At 47.3% G+C, this 20,699-nt stretch overlaps 1 protein-coding gene across 4 annotated transcripts in view; it reads right to left on the bottom strand.

Annotated features, from left to right (window-relative positions):
* Positions 1-20,699, bottom strand: part of DET1 (DET1 partner of COP1 E3 ubiquitin ligase) — a 59,461-nt gene that overhangs the window by 16,535 nt on the left and 22,227 nt on the right. For 2 of the 4 annotated variants that reach the window (XM_030317422.1, XM_030317418.1), the window contains exon 5: positions 19,862-20,544. The exons of 1 other annotated variant lie outside the window; for it this stretch is intronic. In XM_030317422.1, coding sequence (XP_030173282.1) covers positions 20,355-20,544 — 190 coding nt within the window. In that variant the 3' untranslated portion in view covers positions 19,862-20,354. Of the gene's footprint in view, positions 1-9,177; positions 9,960-19,861; positions 20,545-20,699 lie in introns of those variants that run through there. One more of the 4 variants, XM_030317421.1, reaches the window with a different exon arrangement.

Raw genomic sequence — 20,699 nt, 5'->3', positions numbered from 1 at the left:
TTAACACACAGAAAGCATTTCATCTGGCTGAAGCGCCCAAGAAAATGGCAGCTGTTTTTAGCTCACCTGCATTCCCTCTGACTTTCCAGAAGGCCCGCTGGGCGGCAGATATCCCCTTTAACTCAAGCAGGGCTGTCAGCTCCGTTCGTGCGCATGCTAATACTGATGGCCAAAGCAACGGCTTTATAACCCTCTTCAGGAAGTGTCCTGACACCCACGGAGGGAACTTAAGAATCTAGAGAAAGACTATAACATGAAAGGTCTGCACAGAGACCCCCATGCTATTCTTTTTTTTTTTTTTTTTAAGTGTATCTATTTATTTTGAGAGAGACAGAGACAGCGTGAGCAGGGAGGGGGAGAGACAGAGAGGGAGAGAGAGAATCTCAAACAGGCTCTGCACTGCCAGCCTGGAGCCCAATGCAGGTCCCAAACCCACCAAATCATGAGATCATGACCTAAGCCGAAATGAAGAGTTGGATGCTCAATCGACTGAGCCACCCAGCACCCCCCCCCCGCATGTTATTCTTAGTTACTTTCCCATTCTATAAAATGGGAATTATTTTACCTAATCCTCGTTACTCCAGCAGTAATTATCCAGATTCTCCATAATCGTATGCTACTCACAGTGTGCACTGTATTTGGAACAGGCAGTTTTGATAGTAAACTTGAGTCGCTGCCCCACAAGTGTGGCAGGGCCAGGGGGCGGGCAGAGCCTCAGCCGTGACACCCCTGCCAGGGGGCTGGTCTTGGCTCCCGATTGGGACTCGTGCAGTGCAGGATCCCGCAAACCCAAGAAGAGGTCCAAATGCTGCGGGAGCCAAAGAAATGACAATGTCACTCGATGGCATGAAAAGCTGAGCCGTGGGAGTGAGCCCACGACCTCACTCAAGAGTGAACGGAAGGAGGGGCGCCTGGGTGGCGCAGTCGGTTAAGCGTCCGACTTCAGCCAGGTCACGATCTCGCGGTCCACGAGTTCGAGCCCCGCGTCGGGCTCTGGGCTGATGGCTCAGAGCCTGGAGCCTGTTTCCGATTCTGTGTCTCCCTCTCTCTCTGCCCCTCCCCCGTTTATGCTCTGTCTCTCTCTGTCCCAAAAATAAATAAACGTTGAAAAAAAAAAAAAAATTAAAAAAAAAGAGTGAACGGAAGGAGGCTCTGAATTCAGTGCTGTGCGACATTGCCCTCAGTTCTGTGACACCAAGTCCAGTCACAGCTTTGTTTTTCCTGGAGAAGAAAGACTCCATCTTCCACAGCCTCCCTCTGCACGGCCACCCCCGAGCCAGGCTTCCTGCTGTTCTGTGGCTCACACAACACCAAGCGTGCACCTAGAAGGTGCCTGCGGGCTGGGACAAGCCGGCCTTTGCCTCCACAGTGGGGGGACCCTGAGGTGATGGCTTCCTATTCTCACTTCATCAATAAGAAGCAGCTGGAAGGGAAGCCAGAACCAAGGGTCGTCGTCCCCCATGGTCTCTCTAGAAATGGGAAAAGCGAAGCCTTCCCTCTCATGGGCAGAAGGACGTGAAAATGCCCGGTCAACCCTTCCAACCCTCCCTCGCACCCACCACTCCGAGAGGGTGTTGGGCACCGTGTCGGGCGTGCGGTCTCCTCCTTCATCCTCCTGACCCTTACATCAGTATTCTTGTGCATATTTATAGGTGGACAAACTGAGGCTGAGAAGGGGTGGAGTCAGAATCCTAGACGCCACACTCTCAGCCCTCACTAGACTCCCTCCCTCGGGAGTGCCGGGTGAGTCTGCCCTCCAGCCCTGTCCCTCCCTCACTCTCCCCTACACTCAGGCCATCTGAACACCCACTCCCGCCTCAGTCTTTCCCGGGGTCCTCGCCTCCTTCGCTGTCTGGCCCGGCAGTGCAGGAGAGTAGCTCAGGCATCAGACTTCGAGAGAACTGGATTCACACCCTGACTTTCCCACGCACTGCGTGTGTTATTTGGAGCAAGTTAAGTCTCTGGGCCTCGACGGGCTCCTGTGAAAACAGGAGTAATGTTACTTCCCACACGGCGCTGCTGTTTAGAGAGGTGGGATTGCACAGCAGGGCAGTCACGGGTGGAGCCCAGGACAGTCAGTTCTCAACACGAGCTTTGGAACCAGGCCACTCAGGCTCCCATCTCCACTCTCCCACCCAGTGACCAAGGGCCAGGGGCCGAGTGATCCGGAAATGCCTCCTAATCTCTCCTTCCTGGTCTTCCAAGTGCCAACCACAACAGTTTCTGCCTTGTGAGGTTGTCGTGAGGATTTAAGGAGTTAATGAACATGTAGTTTAAATACCATGCTGGGCACACAGTGACCCATCAACTGAGTCTAGCTATTGTTGTTGTATTTTCTTCTCAACAAGAACACTCCCCTGGGTGATCTTGGCCCTTCGATCCTGACCTGCAGGCTAGAGCTCTGGTTCTCCAGACTCATCACGCACCCTCCGGTGGATGCCTCACTGGGCGTCCCACAGCCTGCCAACTGTGTCTGGTACTTTCCCTTCCACAACAGCCTCTTCCTGGGTCCCTGGTCTTGGTCGGGCACTGCCCCGTCCCACCTGCCTAACTCATCCCTACCTGTTCTTCCCCCAGCCCCCACGTACAACTGCTCACCCCCTCCCCACCCCTGGGTCACTGCCAGACCTCCAGTGCTCCTGACCTCCCCTCCACAGGCCACAGGGCACAGAGGCCTGGTCAAGTGTGCTGGGTGGGCCCAGGACCGGGGCCGGATCAAGCACAGAGATGGTCCTCATCTGAGAGGCAGCAACTCGGAGAGAAGCCAAGTTTTCAACCGGCTTTGCCATCCAACAGGAGCTGTCACGGCCTGAGCGCTGACTCTGGGCCACACGGCGCCGAGCCTCCACCTGACGTTCCAGGGTCAGCCGCCAGATGTACGGAGCTAGTCAGGTGGGAGAAGGCAGGAACCAGGTGGGCAGGAGAAGCCGTGAGAAGCAGGCTGGACGCAGAGGACGGGAGGCCCACCCTGCAGTGTTTCTGCACCTATGAAGGCAGTTCTGTTCCCCGCCTGGGGTGTGACAGGGAGGACCCCAAAGAGCCCTTACACAGATATTTCACTTCCTCTGTCACCTCAACAGCCTGTTCCCCAGCCCCTCCCTATCTCCTGACTGCCCTCACCAGGTCAAATCCACTCTGCAGCCGGAGTGGTCAGGAAACACAAATCTGACACATGGTTTCACGATGACATTCCTCAGGGCCAAGTGCAAGCCCTCAGCAGAACCACCCCCTCAGGTGCTCTTGGCCTTGGGGAATTGAAGGTCTGCTGTGCCAGTCCCCAGGCAGGCCAAGCTCTGTGACTCCAGCCTCTGGCGGGGTCCCCTCCTCTTCCCTCTCCCCTCCTCTCCCCTTTCCTCACCAGCCTAACCCCCGTCTTCCTTCGGAATTGGGCTCAGGCAGCATCTCTGCCAGAAGCTGGCCCCGTGTGGGTCAGGCACCCAGGGTGTCTGCCCCCAGGCCCCTGGCGCACCCGTCTGTCTCCCAGCTGCTTTCAAGGAATCCCGCAGCCTGTCTCCTTGGGTCTGTTCAGCCCAGCACCCAGCTCAGCTCTGACACTCAGAAGCAGCTCAAGAAATGTCTGTGGAACGATGAGTAAATACAAGGGGGGCCCTGCAGGTGCAGCCTCCCTCACCACTATGGGTGCAGAAGGGCGCGGGACACACACACAACGGGCCGATGGATGGGCAAAGTGGGGTTACACAAGCCAGACTGTGGGCCTCCTGATGGCAACATGGCTATTTTACAAATCCTCAAAACTGTAAAAACACCACGTATGCTACATAAAGCGTGTCACTGAGCAGCACCTCATCTCAAAAACGTCCAGTCTGTGGCCTCTGTGGAAGAAGCATCTGGGAGGAACCAGGGCCTCAAGTCAGGCTGCTGAGCAGCCACCTCTCAGACCCCTTAAGGAATGGCAAGTTCAGGTTCAGGGTGGTGGCTGCCACTGACCTCTATCTTCCCATGCCCTCTTCCCAAAGCCCCAGGAAACCCAGAGCAGTTAGTGGGCCAGTTGGAGTGAAGCTTTCCTTTTGCCCTTGTCCAAGATGGGGTGCTCCCAGGGCACCCCCAAGTCCATTCTAATAGGCAGGCTCTGCTTACTATGGGGTGAGATCATCTCTCTTTCCCAAAGTCTCTCAGCTGCACTTCATAATCCCAATGGACCTTTCTAGACCATATTGCTCTACCTGTGTTATAGCTGGTGATATTCTTGCTGTTTGCTCTGATCATGCACTCGAAGGATGGGTGGGGTGGGCAGTTCAAGGGTCATGAGGTTTTAGCACCACATCTGGCTTTGCAGGAATAACAGGTTCAGATCATTTGCTTCTTTTAGAGAATTAGCCCTGGACCCAGGGACCCTTTGCCCCATGCCCCCACCCCAGGCTGTGACAGCAGGTGGACTGGCCAACCGCCACCCCCCACTTGTCTGGAGAGAAGCAATCCGATGTGAGCACTGCATGTTGCTAGGGAGCCACTGGCAACAGCTGGCTGCAAAATAAGTCGTGTCCTTGGGAAAGCATGTTCCTGGCCGCTAATTAAATGCTGCTGCAGCCTCTTTCTTCAGGGAGCTATAGAAATGTGCTGAATTAATGCAGGCAGGAGCAGGCAGGGAGCAGCGGGTTCACCATCCTGCTAAGGCCCCTCCTGGCTGTACAGGGAAAAGGCTCAGGGGGCTGCAATGAAATTGCCGTAAAGAAAATCGTGGCCTCAGACTATGAGGCTCAACTAGCCCACAGAGTGCCTACCTAATACCATCCCGGCTGCTACAGGTGAATTCACTGGCTAAACACTTTTTTTTTTTTTTAACTCTTTAAATCCCACTTCTGGGTATATATCCAAAAGAATGGAAAGCAGGATCTCCAAGATATATTTGTATACTCATGGTCACAGAAGCACTATTCACGATAGCCGAGAGCAACATGTACATGTCCACACAGGGGTGAATGGATAAACAAAGGGTGGTATACACGTATATGTAATGGAATATTTTTCAGCCTTGAAAATGAAGGAAGTTCTTTCTTTTTAATGTTTATTTATTTATTTTGAGAGAGAGAGAGCGAGCATGAGCAGGGGAGGGGCAGAGAGAGAGGGAGACAAGAGAATCCCAAGCAAGCTCCCCTACTGCCAGTGCAGAGCCAGACGCGAGGCTCAATCCCACAAACTGTGAGATCGTGACCTGAGCCAAAATCAAGAGTCATACACTTAACCAACTGAGCCACCCGGGAGCCCTGACAATGAAGGAAATTCTGACATAGGCTACAACATGGACAAACCTTGAGGACATTTTGCTAAGTGACATTCACCAGTCACAAAAAGACACCAGGCAAGGGCAAATACCGTATGATTCCACTTACAGGACGTAACTAGTCATACTCATAGAAAGAAAGCACAACGGTGGTTGCCAGGGGCTGGGCGAGGGAGAAATGGGAATTATTGCATAATGGGGACAGAGTTTCAGTTTTGCAAGATGAACCAACTGCCGAGATTGATGGCACAACAATGTGAATATATTTAGCAATACTGAACTGCACGTAAATAAGTAAGCTGGTAAATTTGATGGTTTGTGCTTTATACCCCAACTAAAAATTGAACAAAACTCATTAAAAATTTTAAGTAATACGTGTTCACAGTTAAAGGATTACAGAGATAAAAGAAATAAGCTAGAGAGTAAATGTCCACATTCCCTTGCCCCCACGTCTGCTCTCCAGAAGTAATTATTGTTAATAGCATCTTCAGTATGTTTTCAAAAGTGTTCTACGACTCCATGACTATATTTAATATCTATAGTGACCTCAATTTCAGCACAGATTTTTTTTTAATTAAAAAAAAATGTGTTTTCACATTACATACAGTTGTTCAATTACTACAAGCTCAAAGAGCTTTCCAAATCAATATGTATGGACTTGCCTCATTATTTTCACAGCTGTATCAGCTCCGATTTTATGGACAGAGCTTGTAATTCATTTGTCTGTCCTCTATCAATGCACATCTAGTAGTTTCCACTTTTTCACAGTGGAAAAGTTACAATGAAATGGCCTTGTGCATAGGTCTTGCTCACATATGCAAATGTTTTGTCCTAATGCACAGAATTTAACTGGGTTTTCAAATATGAATATTTACGAAGACATTGCTCTTTTGTCCTTCAAGAAGTTTCAATCATTTACATCCACCCAACAGTAGGGGAGAGCACCCTACGCTCTTGACAACATGACATCATCAAACACTTAACCTTCGCTAATCTGATGGGTGAAAAATAAACGTCACATTTTTTTATGTAAATCGTATGGTTTATTGATAGGATGCCACTATCATATATTCTCTTTATAGGTTATTGTTTCTTGTTTTTCTTTTTTTTTCTGCTTTAAATTTTTTATTTTTTAAATTTACACCCAAATTAGTTAGCATATAGTGCAATGATTTCAGGAGTAGATATCCTTAATGCCCTTACCCTTTTAGGCCCATCCCCCCCCCAACCTCTCCAGTAACCCTCTGTTTGTTCTCCATATTTAAGTCTCTTATGTTTGTCCTCCTCCCTGTTTTATATTATTTTTGCTTCCCTTTCCTTATGTTCAGTCTGTTCTGTGTCTTAAAGGTCCTCATATGAGTGAAGCCCTATGATATTTGTCTTTCTCTCACGGACTAATTTTGCTTAGCATAATGCCCTCTAGGTCCATCCACATAGTTGCAAATGCAAATGAAATGCATAGTTCATTCTTTTTGGTTGCTGAGTAATACTCCATTGTATACATATATATACCACATCTTCTTTATCCATTCATCCCTCGATGGACATTTGGGCTCTTTCCATACTTTGGCTATTGTTGATACTGCTGCTATAAACATTGGCGGGGGTGATGTACCCCTTCAAAACAGCACACCCGTATCCCTTGGATAAATGCCTAGTAGTGCAATTGCTGGGTCGTAGGGTAGTTCTATTTTTAGTTCTTTGATAAACCTCCATACTGTTTCCCAGAGTGGCTGCACCAGCTTGCATTCCCACCAGCAATGCAAAAGAGATCCTCTTTCTCCACATCCTCGCCAACATCTGTTGTTGCCTGAGTTGTTAATGTTAGCCATTCTTACAGGTGTAAGGTGGTATCTCATTGTGGTTTTGATTTGTATTTCCCTGATGATGAGTGATGTGGAGCATCTTTTCATGTGTCGGTTGGCCATCTGGATGTCTTCTTTGGAGAAGTGTCTATTCATGTCTTTTGCCCATGTCTTCACTGGATTATTTATTTATTGTGTGTTGAGTTTGATAAGTTCTTTATTGATTTTGGATACTAACCCTTTATCTGATATGTCATTTGCAAATATCTTCTCCCATTCTGTCAGTTGCCTTTTAGTTTTGCTGATTGTTTCCTTCGCTGTGCAGAAGCTTTTTATTTCGATGAGGTCCCAGGTCCCAGTAGTTCATTTTTGCTTTTGTTTCCCTTGCCTCCGGAGACGTGTTGAGTAAGAATTTGCTACGGCCAAGATCAAAGAGGTTTTTGCCTGCTTTCTCCTTGAGGATTTTGATGGCTTCCTGTCTCACATTGAGATCTTTCATCCATTTTGCATTTATTTTCGTGTATGGTGTAACAAAGTGGCCCAGGTTCATTTTTCTGCATGCCGTTGTCCAGTTTTCCCAGCACCACTTGCTGAAGAGACTGTCTTTATCCCACTGGATATTCTTTCCTGCTTTGTCAAAGATTAGTTGGCCGTACGTTTGTGGGTCCATTTCTGGGTTCTCTATTCTGTTCTGTTGATCTGAGTGTTTGTTTTTGTGCCATAAATGTCACATTTTCATATAGCTGTTGACCACGTGTATGTATTTTTTCTGTGAACACTCTGCTAATAAGATTCTTTGCCCATTTTTAACTGGGGATTATTCATCTTTTTATATTTTAAAAATGTTTTACACTAAGAAAATCAATCCTTTGGTAAATGTGTTGTCATTTGTCATGTCACTTTGTTTTGATAATTGTTATGCAAAAGTTTCCACTTGTATCTGTTCAATTTGTTTTAATGTTTATTTATTTTTGAGAGAGAGAGAGAGAGAGAGAGAGAGAGAGCGAGCATGAGCAGGGGAGGGGCAGAGACCGAGATGGAGAGAAAGTATCCCAAGCAGGCTCCATGCTCAGTGTGGAGCCCAGTGTAGGGCTCGATCTCACCAACTGTGAGATCATGACCTGAGCTGAAATCAAGAGTTGGACGCTTAACTGAGTCACCCAGAAGCCGTGAAAACCAGTATTTATCTAATGCAATGCTTTTCAGCCTTCAAAGCTAATCCCCCCTATTTGATAAGCAGGAAAATCTCATGTCCCTCCAAGATTTGGGGGAGATGTGTCTCAGTTATGAATCCATCTCCGCATAACCTCATCAGATAAGATTTTTTTAACTTTCTGCAATTTGTAATGTGAAAACTTACACACTTTTTCATTCTCCCAATAAAAATGTCAACTAATTTTTTCAAAATTTCTGTCAAGATTCTAACATGCCCAGGGACACCTGGGTGGCTCAGTCGGTTGGGCGTCCGACTTCGGCTCAGGTCATGATCTCACTGTCCGTGGGTTTGAGCCCCACGTCGGGCTCTGTGCTGACTGCTCAGAGCCTGGAGCCTGTTTCGGATTCTGTGTCTCCCTCTCTCTCTGACCCTCCCCCGTTCACGCTCTGTCTCTCTCTGTCTAAAAAATAAATAAATGTTTAAAAAAAAAAATTAAAAAAAAAAAAAAGATTCTAACATGCCCATGACCTCAATTTTATCTGTAACCTACCCTGAGTTGATAATCACTTTTCAGATAAGCTATATTCTTAAAAAATTTTAACCAAAATGACATTAAAACATTTCTTTAAAAATAATTGACTGTGGAAGGGGTGCCTGGGTAGTCAATCGGTTGGGTGTCTGACTCTTGATTTTGGCTCAGGTCACAATCTCATGGTTTGTGAGACCAGGTTCCACATTGGGCTCCGCACTAAGTGTGGAACCTGCTTAAGATTCTCTCTCTCCCTTTGCCCCCTCCCCCATTCACGCTCTCTTCTCTAAAATAAAATAAAATAAAACAAATAAACTGACTGTGAAAACAATCTAAAGGTAATTTATTTCAATAACATATCCCTCCTTAAGGACAGACTTCAAACCTCATAACACATGTCCCCCCCGCCCCCCAAAAAACCCTTTAAAGATGAGGGAGAAGAAACTGAGTTTGAAAACCACCTTTATTTACTTCTGGGTTCCCCCATTCAGAATATTTCCATTCCCTCCGTTTTTAAATTTTCCTTTTAGTAGAAATATAGACCCCTCTCTGTTCTTTCAACAATTAATTAAAGCGAAGTGACAGTCTCCTCTCCTAATCCTGGTTAATTATACTAAGTTTGGAAGACACACGGTAGTTGAAGACCAGGAGATCTCTCTCTGGTCTCAGGACGATGAATGGGACGCACAGCATGGGGCCTGGGAACTCGGCTTCTGTTGGCAGGGCCAGGCAGCAGTTTCAGGCAGCTGTCCTGTGGATCTGTAAGTGCTCCCTGGGGGGGGACGGAACTGTAAGTGCTCCCTGGGGGGGGACAGAACTCCATCATCAGAGTTAATAAAACAGGACACAGAGAAGCCTGGGCTCCCACTGCACAACCCCCCCTCGGCTCCTTCCTCCCACCTCCGCATTCAGACACTGGTTATCTGGAAGCTTCCCCGATGGCATGACAACACCCCTCATTTTACGGGATCTCTCGGACACCGCAGATTTTACACGGCAACCTCATGTCTACAAGCTTGTCGGCTCCATTGTTCCAGTAACATTTTGCTCACTTGAGCCACCGTGTCACGTTTTGGTAATTCTTGCAATATTCCAACTTTTCCATTGTTATTATATTTGTTGTGGCAATCTGTGATGAGTGTCTTTGACGTTACATAATTGTTTTGTCGTGTGTTCTGACTGCTCCGTCAAACCAGTTGTCCCCCTCTTTCTCACTCTCCCTGATTCCTGAAACACAACAATATTGAAATGAGGCCAATTAGTAACCCTACAGTGGCCTCTAAGTGTCTGTGTGAAAGGAGAGTCACACATCTCTCACTTGAAATCAGAAGCTGGAAATGATTACCTCAGTGAGGAAGGCATATTGAAAGCTGAGAGAAGCCAAAAGCTAGGCCTCTTGCCCCAAACAGTTAGGCAAGTTGTGAATATAAAGGAAAAATTCTTGAAGGACATTAGAAGTGCTACTCCAGTGAACACACACATAAGAGAAACAGCCTCACTGCTGACAAGGAGAAAGTCTTCGTGGCCTGCAGAGAGATCCAACCGGCCACAACCTTCCCTGGGGGCAAAGCCTAATCCAGAGCAAGGCCCTCACTCTCTTCACTTCCGTGAAGGCTGAGAGAGGTAGGGAAGCCACAGAAGACAGGTTGGAAGCTAGCAGAGGTTGGTTCGCAAGGTTTAAGGGAAGACAAGACACCTTCTCCATAACATGAAACTACAAGGCGAAGCAGCGAGTGCTGATGTAGAAGCTCCAGCAAGTTCTCCAGAAGCTCCAGCTGTGATCGTTAATGAAGGTGGCTCCACCAAACAACAGATTTTCAGTGTGGATGCAACGGCCTTATATCAGAAGAAGATGCCATCTAGGACTTTCTTAGCTGGAGAGAAGTCAACGTCTGGCTTCAAAGGACAGGTTGACTCTGTTGGTAGGGGCTAATGCAGCTGCTGGCTTCAAGTGGAAGCCTGTGCTCATGTGCCACTCTGAAAATCCTAGGGCCTTTAAGAATTATGTTCAACCTACTCTGCCTGTGCTCTGTCAGTGATGTAACAAAGTCCGGACAGTACTTCTGTTTACAACATGGTACACGAAATACTGCAAACCCAAACACTGTTGAGACCGACTGCTCAGAAAAAAAAATGATTCCTTTCAAAATATTGCTGCTCGTTGACAATGCATCTGGTCACCCAAGAATTCTGATGGAGATGTACGAGACTGATGTTGTTTACACACCTACTGACACAACATCCATTCTGCAGCCCATGATCCAGACATAATTTCAACTTTCAGGTCTTATTATTTAAGAAATACATTTTGTAAGGCTATAGCTGCCACAGATAGGGATTCCTCTGACGGATCTGGGCAAGTAAATTGAAAACCTTCTGGAAAGGCTTCACCATTCTGGATGCCAATAAGAACATTCATGATTCATGAGAAGAGGTCAGAATACCAACATGAACAGGAGTTTGGAAGAAATTGATCCCAACCCTCCTGGATGACTTTGAGGGGTTCAAGACTTCAGGAGAGGAAGTCACTGCAGATGTGGTGGAAACAGCAAGAGAACAGGAAGCGGAGCCTGAAAATGGGATTGAATTGATGAAATCTCATGATCAAACTGTAACAGATGAAGAGTTGCTTCTTGGGAAGAGCACAGAAAGCGGTTCCCTGAGACAGCGCCTCCTCCTGGCGGAGGAGATTGTTGAAATGACAACAAAGGATTTGGAATATTACCTACACTCAGCTGAACGGCACAGAGGCGGGTTTTGAGAAGACTCCAATTTTGAAAGAAGCTCTGCTGTGGGAAAAAGTCATCAAGTGGCATCAACCAGCTACAGAGAAATCGTTTGTGACAGAAGAGTCCATTGATGTAGCAAACTTCTCCGTTGTCTTATTTGAGAAATTGCCACAGCCACCCCAACCTTCAGCGGCCACCAGTCAGCACCGTCCGACACTGAAGGCAAGACCCTCCACCAGCAAAAAGATTACAGCTCACTGAAAGCTCAGGTGGCAGCATTTTTTTAGCGACATTTCTAAAATTAAGGTATGTGAATTGTTTTTTTAGACATAATGCTGCTGCTGCACACTTAACAGACTATTGCATGGTGTAAATACAGCTTTTATACACACAGGGAAACAAAAGCATTCATTTGACTCACTTTATTGTGATATCCATTTTACGGCAGTGCTGGGGAACCAAACTGGCACTATCTCTGAGGTACGGCTGTATCCAGAAACATTTTCAGACCAGAAACGGTTGGGGCTATGACACGAATTCTTATATTCCTAGTTCCTGGCACTTAGTAGGTCCTCAAAACATTTTTAATACATAAATGAACAAATAAGCCAACCAACATACTCATGTGAAGAGGGAGAAATATGTGGATTTTCAACCTTAATCAAAAATATCCTTATTGGTCATCCCCCTCTAAGGGAGGGAGTGGATACAGAGGCACTGAAACGTAAGAATTCCCTGTGAATGTTATTGGTAATCAGTGAAACCCCAGTCTAGATCTCTATAAATCCAGGATTTAAGTGAATTCTGACACAGGCTGGATTAGTTTTACCTGCTATTAACTAGTAATGATGGGCAAATCACTTAGCGTCTCAGAGATTAGTTTCCTTATTTATAAAACGAGTGTAATATGGACTTTTTCAAATATAAGGTGCCATATTGCAAAACACGCCATTATTTATGTGTGTTCATCAGATACTGTTACATAGCAAATTGCCCCCCAAACTCAGCAGCTTAAAACCACATTTATCTCACAGGCTTTCTGAGAGTCAAGAATCTGGAAGTGGCTTGGCTGGGTGGTTCTTGCTCAGGGTTTCTCATGAGGCTGCAGTCATCCGCAGGCTTGACTGAGGCCGGAGGACCCGCTTCCAAGGTATCTCTCTCCCATGGCTATTAGCAAGAAGCCAAGCGGGTCTCTCCGGAAGGCTGTCCGAATGTCCTCGCGACAGGACAGCTGGTCTCCCCCAGAGTGAGCGGTTGAAGCAGGGGGTAGAGTGGATGCAGAAGCCTGGCCCCAAGATGCCGTTTATAAACCGAGGCTTGAAAGTGACACACTCACACTTCTGCTTGTGTCGTTTTGGTCACACAGACCAACCCAGATACAATGTGGGAGGGAACTACCCAAGAGCATGAATCGAGGAGGTGGGATCACTGCAGGACATCCTGGAAGCGGGCTACCAACCATGCGGCACTAACAAAGAAACCTAGATGATCGTACCATGACGACGCTTAGTACTTAGGACATTTTGTACCGTATTAACCGTACCTTTTATTTTCCGATGCTTTGACCTATTAGGACCTCACTGACCTTATAGGGACTGCTCCTCCCAGGGTCAGCTAACTCCTAGAGACAGCAAACAACTCCCTGGAGTGTGCCTTACACACACACCAACCAATCCGGAGCCAATGCCCCAACCACCTCCTGTATGGAGCTCTCATACTCTGGGCCACTATCCAGCTGCCCTAATCACCTCAGAGCCAGGTATCAGACAACTAGGGCCAGCCCCTATGTCGCAGAGCTCACCGAAATTATTCAGATTAGCCAACCCCAAGCCTTCTCAGCCTGCCTTGCCTGTTGTAGAGACCACAATAAAGGCTCTCACCCACATTTTCCCCTGGCTCCTCGACCTCCCGATTGACCCAGCTGCCTCCCCATGGGGCCTGATATGCCTGCCCCGTTTCTAGAGACGTGTAGGTAAAACAGACTTCTTCCTTCATGACAGTCATTTCCATCTCTGTGTGTCTTACGTATCGAGTTAAAACAAACCCTACTAGTACCCTTAAAACATATACATATTCAAAGAGCATTTTCGGCCTTTTTTTTTTTTTTTTTTTTTTGGATTTAGAGGTATTAGGGGCACACTGAAGAACACCCAGTGTCATTAGTATTTCTCATTTGACTTAGGTTCTAGTTTTCATTTTCTTCCTATTTTGAATCACATGCCCCTGGAAGTGAATCGGCTTCTGTTCAGAGTCAGCAGGAAGTTTCTGACCAGTTCACACCTTAATGATTAGTCCTGCGCTTTGCATGAATTGGTCACACAAGGCCTCTTGTTGCATTACAACTTCTTCCATTTATTCCGAGGCCTGTGACAGTCTCCCCTTCCTTCATTTGCCTTGTTGGTTGTGTGACAGGCGGTCCTTTTCCACGAGACTCAGTATGCCAGTAAAACTTCGTTTGCCAGTGGTTATCTTTCTTAGTTCCAAAAAGCACTCGGTGGCTGCTCTGCAAAAAAATGTGGCCTCACGTTCATTCCTTCAGTGGCAAACCTTTGCTTCGCTGATACCAAAATTAACCACACTGCTCGGCTTCCGTACCTTTCTGTATATAAAATAACCTTTCAACACCAAATCCTAGGATAATCTTTTTGAAGACACTTCAAAGAGCGTGGACACTTAACACATGTGGTATCCCCAGCGCACATTACTCAACAGCAAGGAGGACAACGTGAAGAGCATGCTCAGTGTGAACCTGCACAGGTGACGACAGCGGTGACGTTGTGGTTGCCGACTGACACTGACGAGATCCCCATATTGGATACACTCCAATTTTGAAAAATGCATCTCAGAATCGAGGAAATGAAGAAATACCTTCCAATATAAGGTGCTTACCTAGCTCCTGACCCCAGAGTGAGCACTTAGTAAACGTTCACGATCAACGACAACAAACTGTCAGCAACAAGGCTCCTTTGAATCCAATGTATTTGGCCGCAAAGAGGGTTAGGGATGTTCTGGTCTTCTCAGAACAGAGACTGTGGTGGCAGAATGGCACCCCCTCAAAAGCCACCGGAGTCCTGTGTAGGGGCTGGGCCTAGAGAAGGGGCAAGCTTGTGCTTCTGGATCAGCAAGGAACAGAGAGGCACCACCAGGGCTGGGTGCGGTCTCTGTGACATTAAGGGGGCGGGGGGAGCCTCCCCCACAGGCCAGGAAATCTAGGGAGAGAATGGAAGCTAGGATTTATTGGCTACTTCCTGTATGAAGAGCTTCAACTAATACTCATTTACTGCTCACATCAGCCCTGCCGGGCAGACGTTACCCCATTTTACAGAGAAATTGAAACTCGGTAAAATTCTTATTATCAAGCCAGCCCAAGGATACAGAGCTAGCAGGTGACAGGGACAGGCCCCACTCATAAGCCTGACCTGTTCCCATAGTTCTGTCAGGACAACGTGGGTAAAGAATGAGTCCTACTATGCATCTCTCTATCCTCCCATGTTATTTCTGCCTCTGGTAATCAAATGTTGTATGATGGAGAGAGTCTTCAGAATTTTTCCTTTCTTTGCTTTCTTTTTTTTCTTTTTTAAACAACAGAGGTTATAGCTATAAAGGGTATACACTGAGCAGATTGATGTTGTAAACAAAATTGCCCTCTGGAACATCAAAATCATTTAATATGCTCAATTCCTTTCGAAGCACGTATTGCAGAGAACCGTTATGCTGATTACCAATAATTATAATCCATTCATTAAGAAAAGTCTCCAAGGGTTTCTACAAAGGAACACTTCATGGCTGAGATGCAGTTACTCTGTGTACTTGAAAAATAATGAAGCTACCGTTCTTTTAAAAATTATCTAATTTAGGCTTTTCACTGATTTAATACTGTGCTTCTCTACAAGGACTCTGAATGAAAGAGACTAAATTTAAATGGAGCCTTTCTCTCAAAGGCCCAGAACGGCTTGGCCCTGATCATTGACACATCAGCCCCTGCAGAATAGGGAGGAGAAGAGAGTTCCAGGCAAGAGTTTAGATCTGAAAGATAAATCCCCTGACGTCTCTGCTTTTCTTAAACATTTTTGGTTCCAAAGAGCTTGATTCTCCAAAGATTCTTGAAGTTCACTGGATATCTGTAGAAAGAAGGCACTAGAATTTACTGAGAGGAGCCTAAAATCCTTTAGAAACAAAGTTAATATAAACACACAGGGGTTGTGAACTTCATATGGCTCAAGTGCTCAATGAGCTCAGTGCTTTATCACTCATTTTAGTTACATCCTTTTAGCTATAAGAAACACCCAGGCCAGTACAGGTATGGCTGAAGGGGGCTATCAGAGAGCCAGGAATCTTACTGAAATCAGAGAACAGGAGTCATAATTGGGCCTTTTCAAACCCAACGTAATAAGATACCCAGCCAGCAGGAACTTCCTGACTCTTTCCACGGAGGACCTGCCTTTCTCTTTGCATCTATTAATTTGCTTTCAATTATAAGAAACAACAACAACAAATCAATTCAAAGTGGCTTAAACAGTATGGAAGCTTACTGTCTCCCAGAACCAGAAACCCAGATGTAGGATGGGTTATAGGGTTGAGTGATCCAGCCAACCAACTACGTTATCTATGATCCGGGTTCTTTCCTCTCTACTCTGCCATCCAGTTCAGCTCCCTCCTCAGGGAATTTTTAAAAACAATTTTTTTTTTTTTTTTTTTTTTTTTTTTTTTTTTTTTTTTTTTTTTTTTTTTTTTTTTACCATTTGTTTATTTTTGAGAGAGAAAGAGAGAGAGCGAGCGAGCATGAGCAGGGGAGGGGCAGAGACAAAGGGAGATACAGAATCCAAAGCAGGCTCCAGGCTCCGAGCCGTCAGCACAGAGCCCCATGTGGGGCTTGAACTCACAGGCCACAAGATCATGACCTCAGCCGAAGTGGGACACTTAACCGACTGAACTTCCCAGGCACCCCTGGCTGATTCTTTTTGAATAGGATCATTGGGTGGTGGGTTGTGGAACTGTGGGCCACATGGTTCCTCACAGACATTTTCAAAAGAGAAATGTTTCCCCCACGGTTCCAGAAACCTCTACCTTACAGTATAATTGACTTGACAGAAGTCACACGACATTCGTAAACTAACCCCTTCTGCCAGCTGGTCTTGACCTAGTTCTAGTCACTAACACGGAGTAAGGGATCACCACGGTTGGTAAGGCAAAGGCAGATATGTGGGCGCCAGGGGGAGAGGTGGGGGCTGGAAAAAAGGAAAACTGGAAATAGTTCCTAAGTTATTGCCTGCAGTAAATGGGTAAACGCTGAAGCCATCTGGAAACTCTGGGAGGAAAACAATGGGTTAGAAGTGGGGAGTGAGACTCAAGAGCCCAGTTTTGGAGATGCTGGTTTTGAAATGCCTATTAGATATTCAAATGAAGATGCCAGGTAAGCCATGGGATATATGAATCTGGAGGTCCAGGAAGGCATCAGGGCTGGGGTTATAATTTTGAGAATCATCAGCATATAGCTAGAATATAAAACCAGGGAAATGGACAAATCAATTAAAGAAATGGTATACAGAGGAAATGAGGAGAGAATCCAAGGCCAAGGGCTGGGGCACTCTAGCATCTAAAGGTAGAGCCGAGAAGCCAGCAAAGGGGACCAATGAGCAACCATCAGCAAGGCAGGAAGAAAACCAGAAACTCGTACTGTCCCGGAAACCAAGAAAAGCAAGTGCTTCCTGACAGAGAGAGAAATGAATTATGCCCGATGTCAGGCGGCTGAGCACAAAAGGGATGAGAGGTGCGTGCTGAACTGACAACATGGAGTCCCTGGGACTGGGACAAGTGCCGTGTCAGTGGAGGGGGGACTAAAACCCATCTGGAGTGGGCTGAGGAAAAACAGGACGTGGTGGGGTGAAAACATTTAATTTAAACAACTCCTTTGAGAAGTTTTTCTGTGAAGGGTAACAGAGGTGGGCAGTAACTGAAGGGGGAGAAGAGGCCAAAGCAGGAGGTTTTAAAGAAAAAAGATCTGGGGCACCTGGGTGGCTCAGTCGGTTGATAGTCTGACTTCGGCTCAGGTCATGATCTCACGGTCCGTGAGTTCGAGTCCCACATTGGACTCTGTGCTGACAGCTCGGAGCCTGAAACCTGCTTCAGATCCTGTGTCTCCCTCTCTCTCCCTCTCTCTGCCCCTCCCTTTCTTGCACTCTGTCTCTCTCTCTCTCTCAAAAATAAATAAATATTTAAAAAAAAAAAAAAAGATAAAGAAGATCGTAAGGGTGCCTGGCTGGCTCAGTCAGTAGATCGTGCAACTCTTGATCTCAGGGCTGTGCGTTCAAGCCCCTTGTCGGGTGGAGAGATTACTTAAAAATAAAATCTTTAAAAAAAGAAAAAAGAAAAAAAGAACATCCTAGAGTGTATCTAATGTGCTAGTAGAAATGACCTATCAAGAGGAAGATACAGTAAAGAATAATTGCAGGAGTGAAGAAATTGAGAAGTCTAGAAGAGACAGGATTCAGTGAGCACGGGGAGGGGTTGGCCTTTTAGGGACGCAAGGCTACTGGACTCCGGAGGAAAAGCAGGCGAGGAACATAGACACAAATCATGGGGTTGACATGGTGAAAAGAAAGATAAGGCAATTTCCCCATGTGATTGTTTCCACTCCCGTCTGGAAGTGGGTGGCAAGGTGATCAGGGAGAAAAGGAAGGTGGGCTTTGGAAGAGGAATGAAGGTGTCAAACGGCAACTTCAGCGAGTGGGAGAGTAAACAGAGCAGGAAAGTGTATGAGAATCGCTTGGGGAGTTAGACGAGATGGAAGACAGGAGATACGACCAGGAGAATGGAGGAGTAAGGCGACAGGAAGTACACCTTAAGCTTCAGAAGGGCTAGGACACCGCCCAGGGTCACAGACCTACGGGGCAGAAGGGCGGGGATTCCCACTGCAGCCCGAGTGACTCCACTCCCCAGTCCCTCAGGTACAGTCAAGCAACCTGGCACAGAAGAAAGCTGCAGGTGAAGGGCTTCAACCACGAAAGATTGGTTGAGTCCCCACAAACGTGTGACTGCTTTGGGATCCTGATTTTGTCATGACCTGCCAAGAATCTAGGAGAATGCCTCAGTATTTCATCCTTCCAGAAGCCCAGTGAGGTCATTCAAACCCTCCTCTTCTCCTCTGGACTACCACCAATGGCTTGTCGGCCCGCCTCCAAACCACCTTCCAGACTGCTAAAGACAGTCTTTGTGAAATTCGGATCACGTCTTCCACCGCACAAACCCTAACACCACACACAAGACTTCTCTCCATGATTCGGCCACACTCCCCCCACCTCCCCACAGCCTGTGCCGCAGCCGTATTCGTTACCATTCCATGGCCCTGACAGCCCTGTTCATGCTTCCGCGCCTTTGTGCATGCTGGCTCTCTCCTCGAAACGTCCCCTGCCCTGGTCCACACAACAGACTCCCGTTTGTCCGGCTCCAGTGTCCCTTCCTCAGTATGGCTCTCCTCCTCCACCTCTCCTTCATCCTTCTCCACTGTTCCCAGAGAACCACTACTGGGGCTTCTGCCATTCTGCATTATAATTCTCTTTATTGGCCTGTTTGTCTCATCCGCCAGATCTCAGCACAGCATCTACCCGACCCATAGCTGGCGCTCAAATCCTGCACTGCATGCTGAATGAGAATGAATGCAGCCGTTCGATATTGAGGATGATGAAATTAGCTGAACTGTTTTTGGTGGGGCTCTGTATCTCCTATCACATTTGTTATGCTCCCAAGGGAGGTCGATCTGGATGGCAGAGGGATACGGGATCCATCTGTTCGCATCCGTGACTCTTTCCACAACCTGCTCTGAAATCCAACATTTCAAGCTGCTTTCAAAGTCAGGTGCTACTAAACAAGCTGACTCCGTAAGCGGGGGATACGTTATGCGGATGAGACAGAAGCAGCCTCACGAGCCCGCCGGAGGACACTGGCTGAGACCGCACAGAAGGAGGCTGGCTGGGGGCCAGCAGGTGTTCGGAGGAGCAGTGACGGCCGGGCCATCCAGGAGCAGTCAGTCTGATCTCTTTAGGGACACGTGGAGCCTGCCAGCTCTCACGACCCAACTGCTGTGCGTGCTACACGGTGTCTGTATCCGCTACGGCCCCAGAGAACGGATCACCCTCCCACCTGCATGACACAGACCGTGCAGATGGGAGCGTGCTTGCACATGACAACGTGCAGTTATGCCCGGCCCCTCCAGCTGTAACGACTACCAGGACGAAACCCCAGGGAAGACGGCAATCCTGACAGATAACGGTCTTCCGTGCTGGCACACACCACTCCGCTCTCCCCAGGGCAGCTGCTGGAGCCATGGCCTCCAGTCCCTTTCACAGTCCCTCCTGGAACCACAAATGTGAAAAGTATTCGGTGAGATCGGGACAGAAGGCGGTCAGCAAACAGGATATATTTAAGTAAGAAAATACCAAGGCTTTATTTGTGTTCTCTTTATATAAAGATAGCCCTGCTGTCGGCTACGTGGAAAGATGGACACAGTTCCCGTGAGCAAAGATGTACCCACTTCAGACCGCATACCATAATGCCAAAGAATGGACATGAAGGGGGGGGGGGGGGGGAAGGTGTAATGCTGTCATCTTCATATAGCAATAAAATGCAAAACAGAACAAAAACTAACTGGACTTAATTAATGCTGGGCATTCCCACAGGGAAAGGACCAGAGGACTTGCAATCAATCAGTAGTTGGATACGATAAAAATTCCATTTGGCTGGGCCACCCTCGCTCCTCTCTCCGGCTCTCCCCAACTGAGGTATAACCATCTGGAACCAACAAAGCCGGTAGGCAGGAGCTTTTGCTTCAGAGTCCACTGAGACAACAAGGGGGCAACGTTTCGGAAGACCAGGTAACGGGGCTCTGGTGAGGCACCTACGTGCAGCAGTGTCGCATGTGGAAGTTGACAACGTACTCGGCATTAGTCCTCTGCACGGAAATAGCAAAAGGCTCAAAAGGGTGGAAGGTGAATGCAACAAGGCGCCGCACTGTGTGGTTGATGGGGCGGCCCAGTAAGCCTGCCTGGATCTCAAACTTGAGCAGACCAGAGTCCCGGGCATAGAACCTAAACAGAACAAGGAGAGAAAGAGAGGATGGTACAGAGATATTCACCACCACTTTGCAATCCGCTCAGCACGGGAACGCGGCAACTCGTAATTCAATCTTACTCACGGGATCTCCTCTTACATCAGCCTCAGGGTATCAGAACTGCGAAACCAC

Source organism: Lynx canadensis, chromosome B3 (genome assembly GCF_007474595.2).
Source record: "Lynx canadensis isolate LIC74 chromosome B3, mLynCan4.pri.v2, whole genome shotgun sequence".
Lineage (NCBI taxonomy): Eukaryota > Metazoa > Chordata > Mammalia > Carnivora > Felidae > Lynx > Lynx canadensis.
Note: the sequence above shows the minus strand (reverse complement) of the source record. Positions and strands in the feature narration are given on the sequence as shown.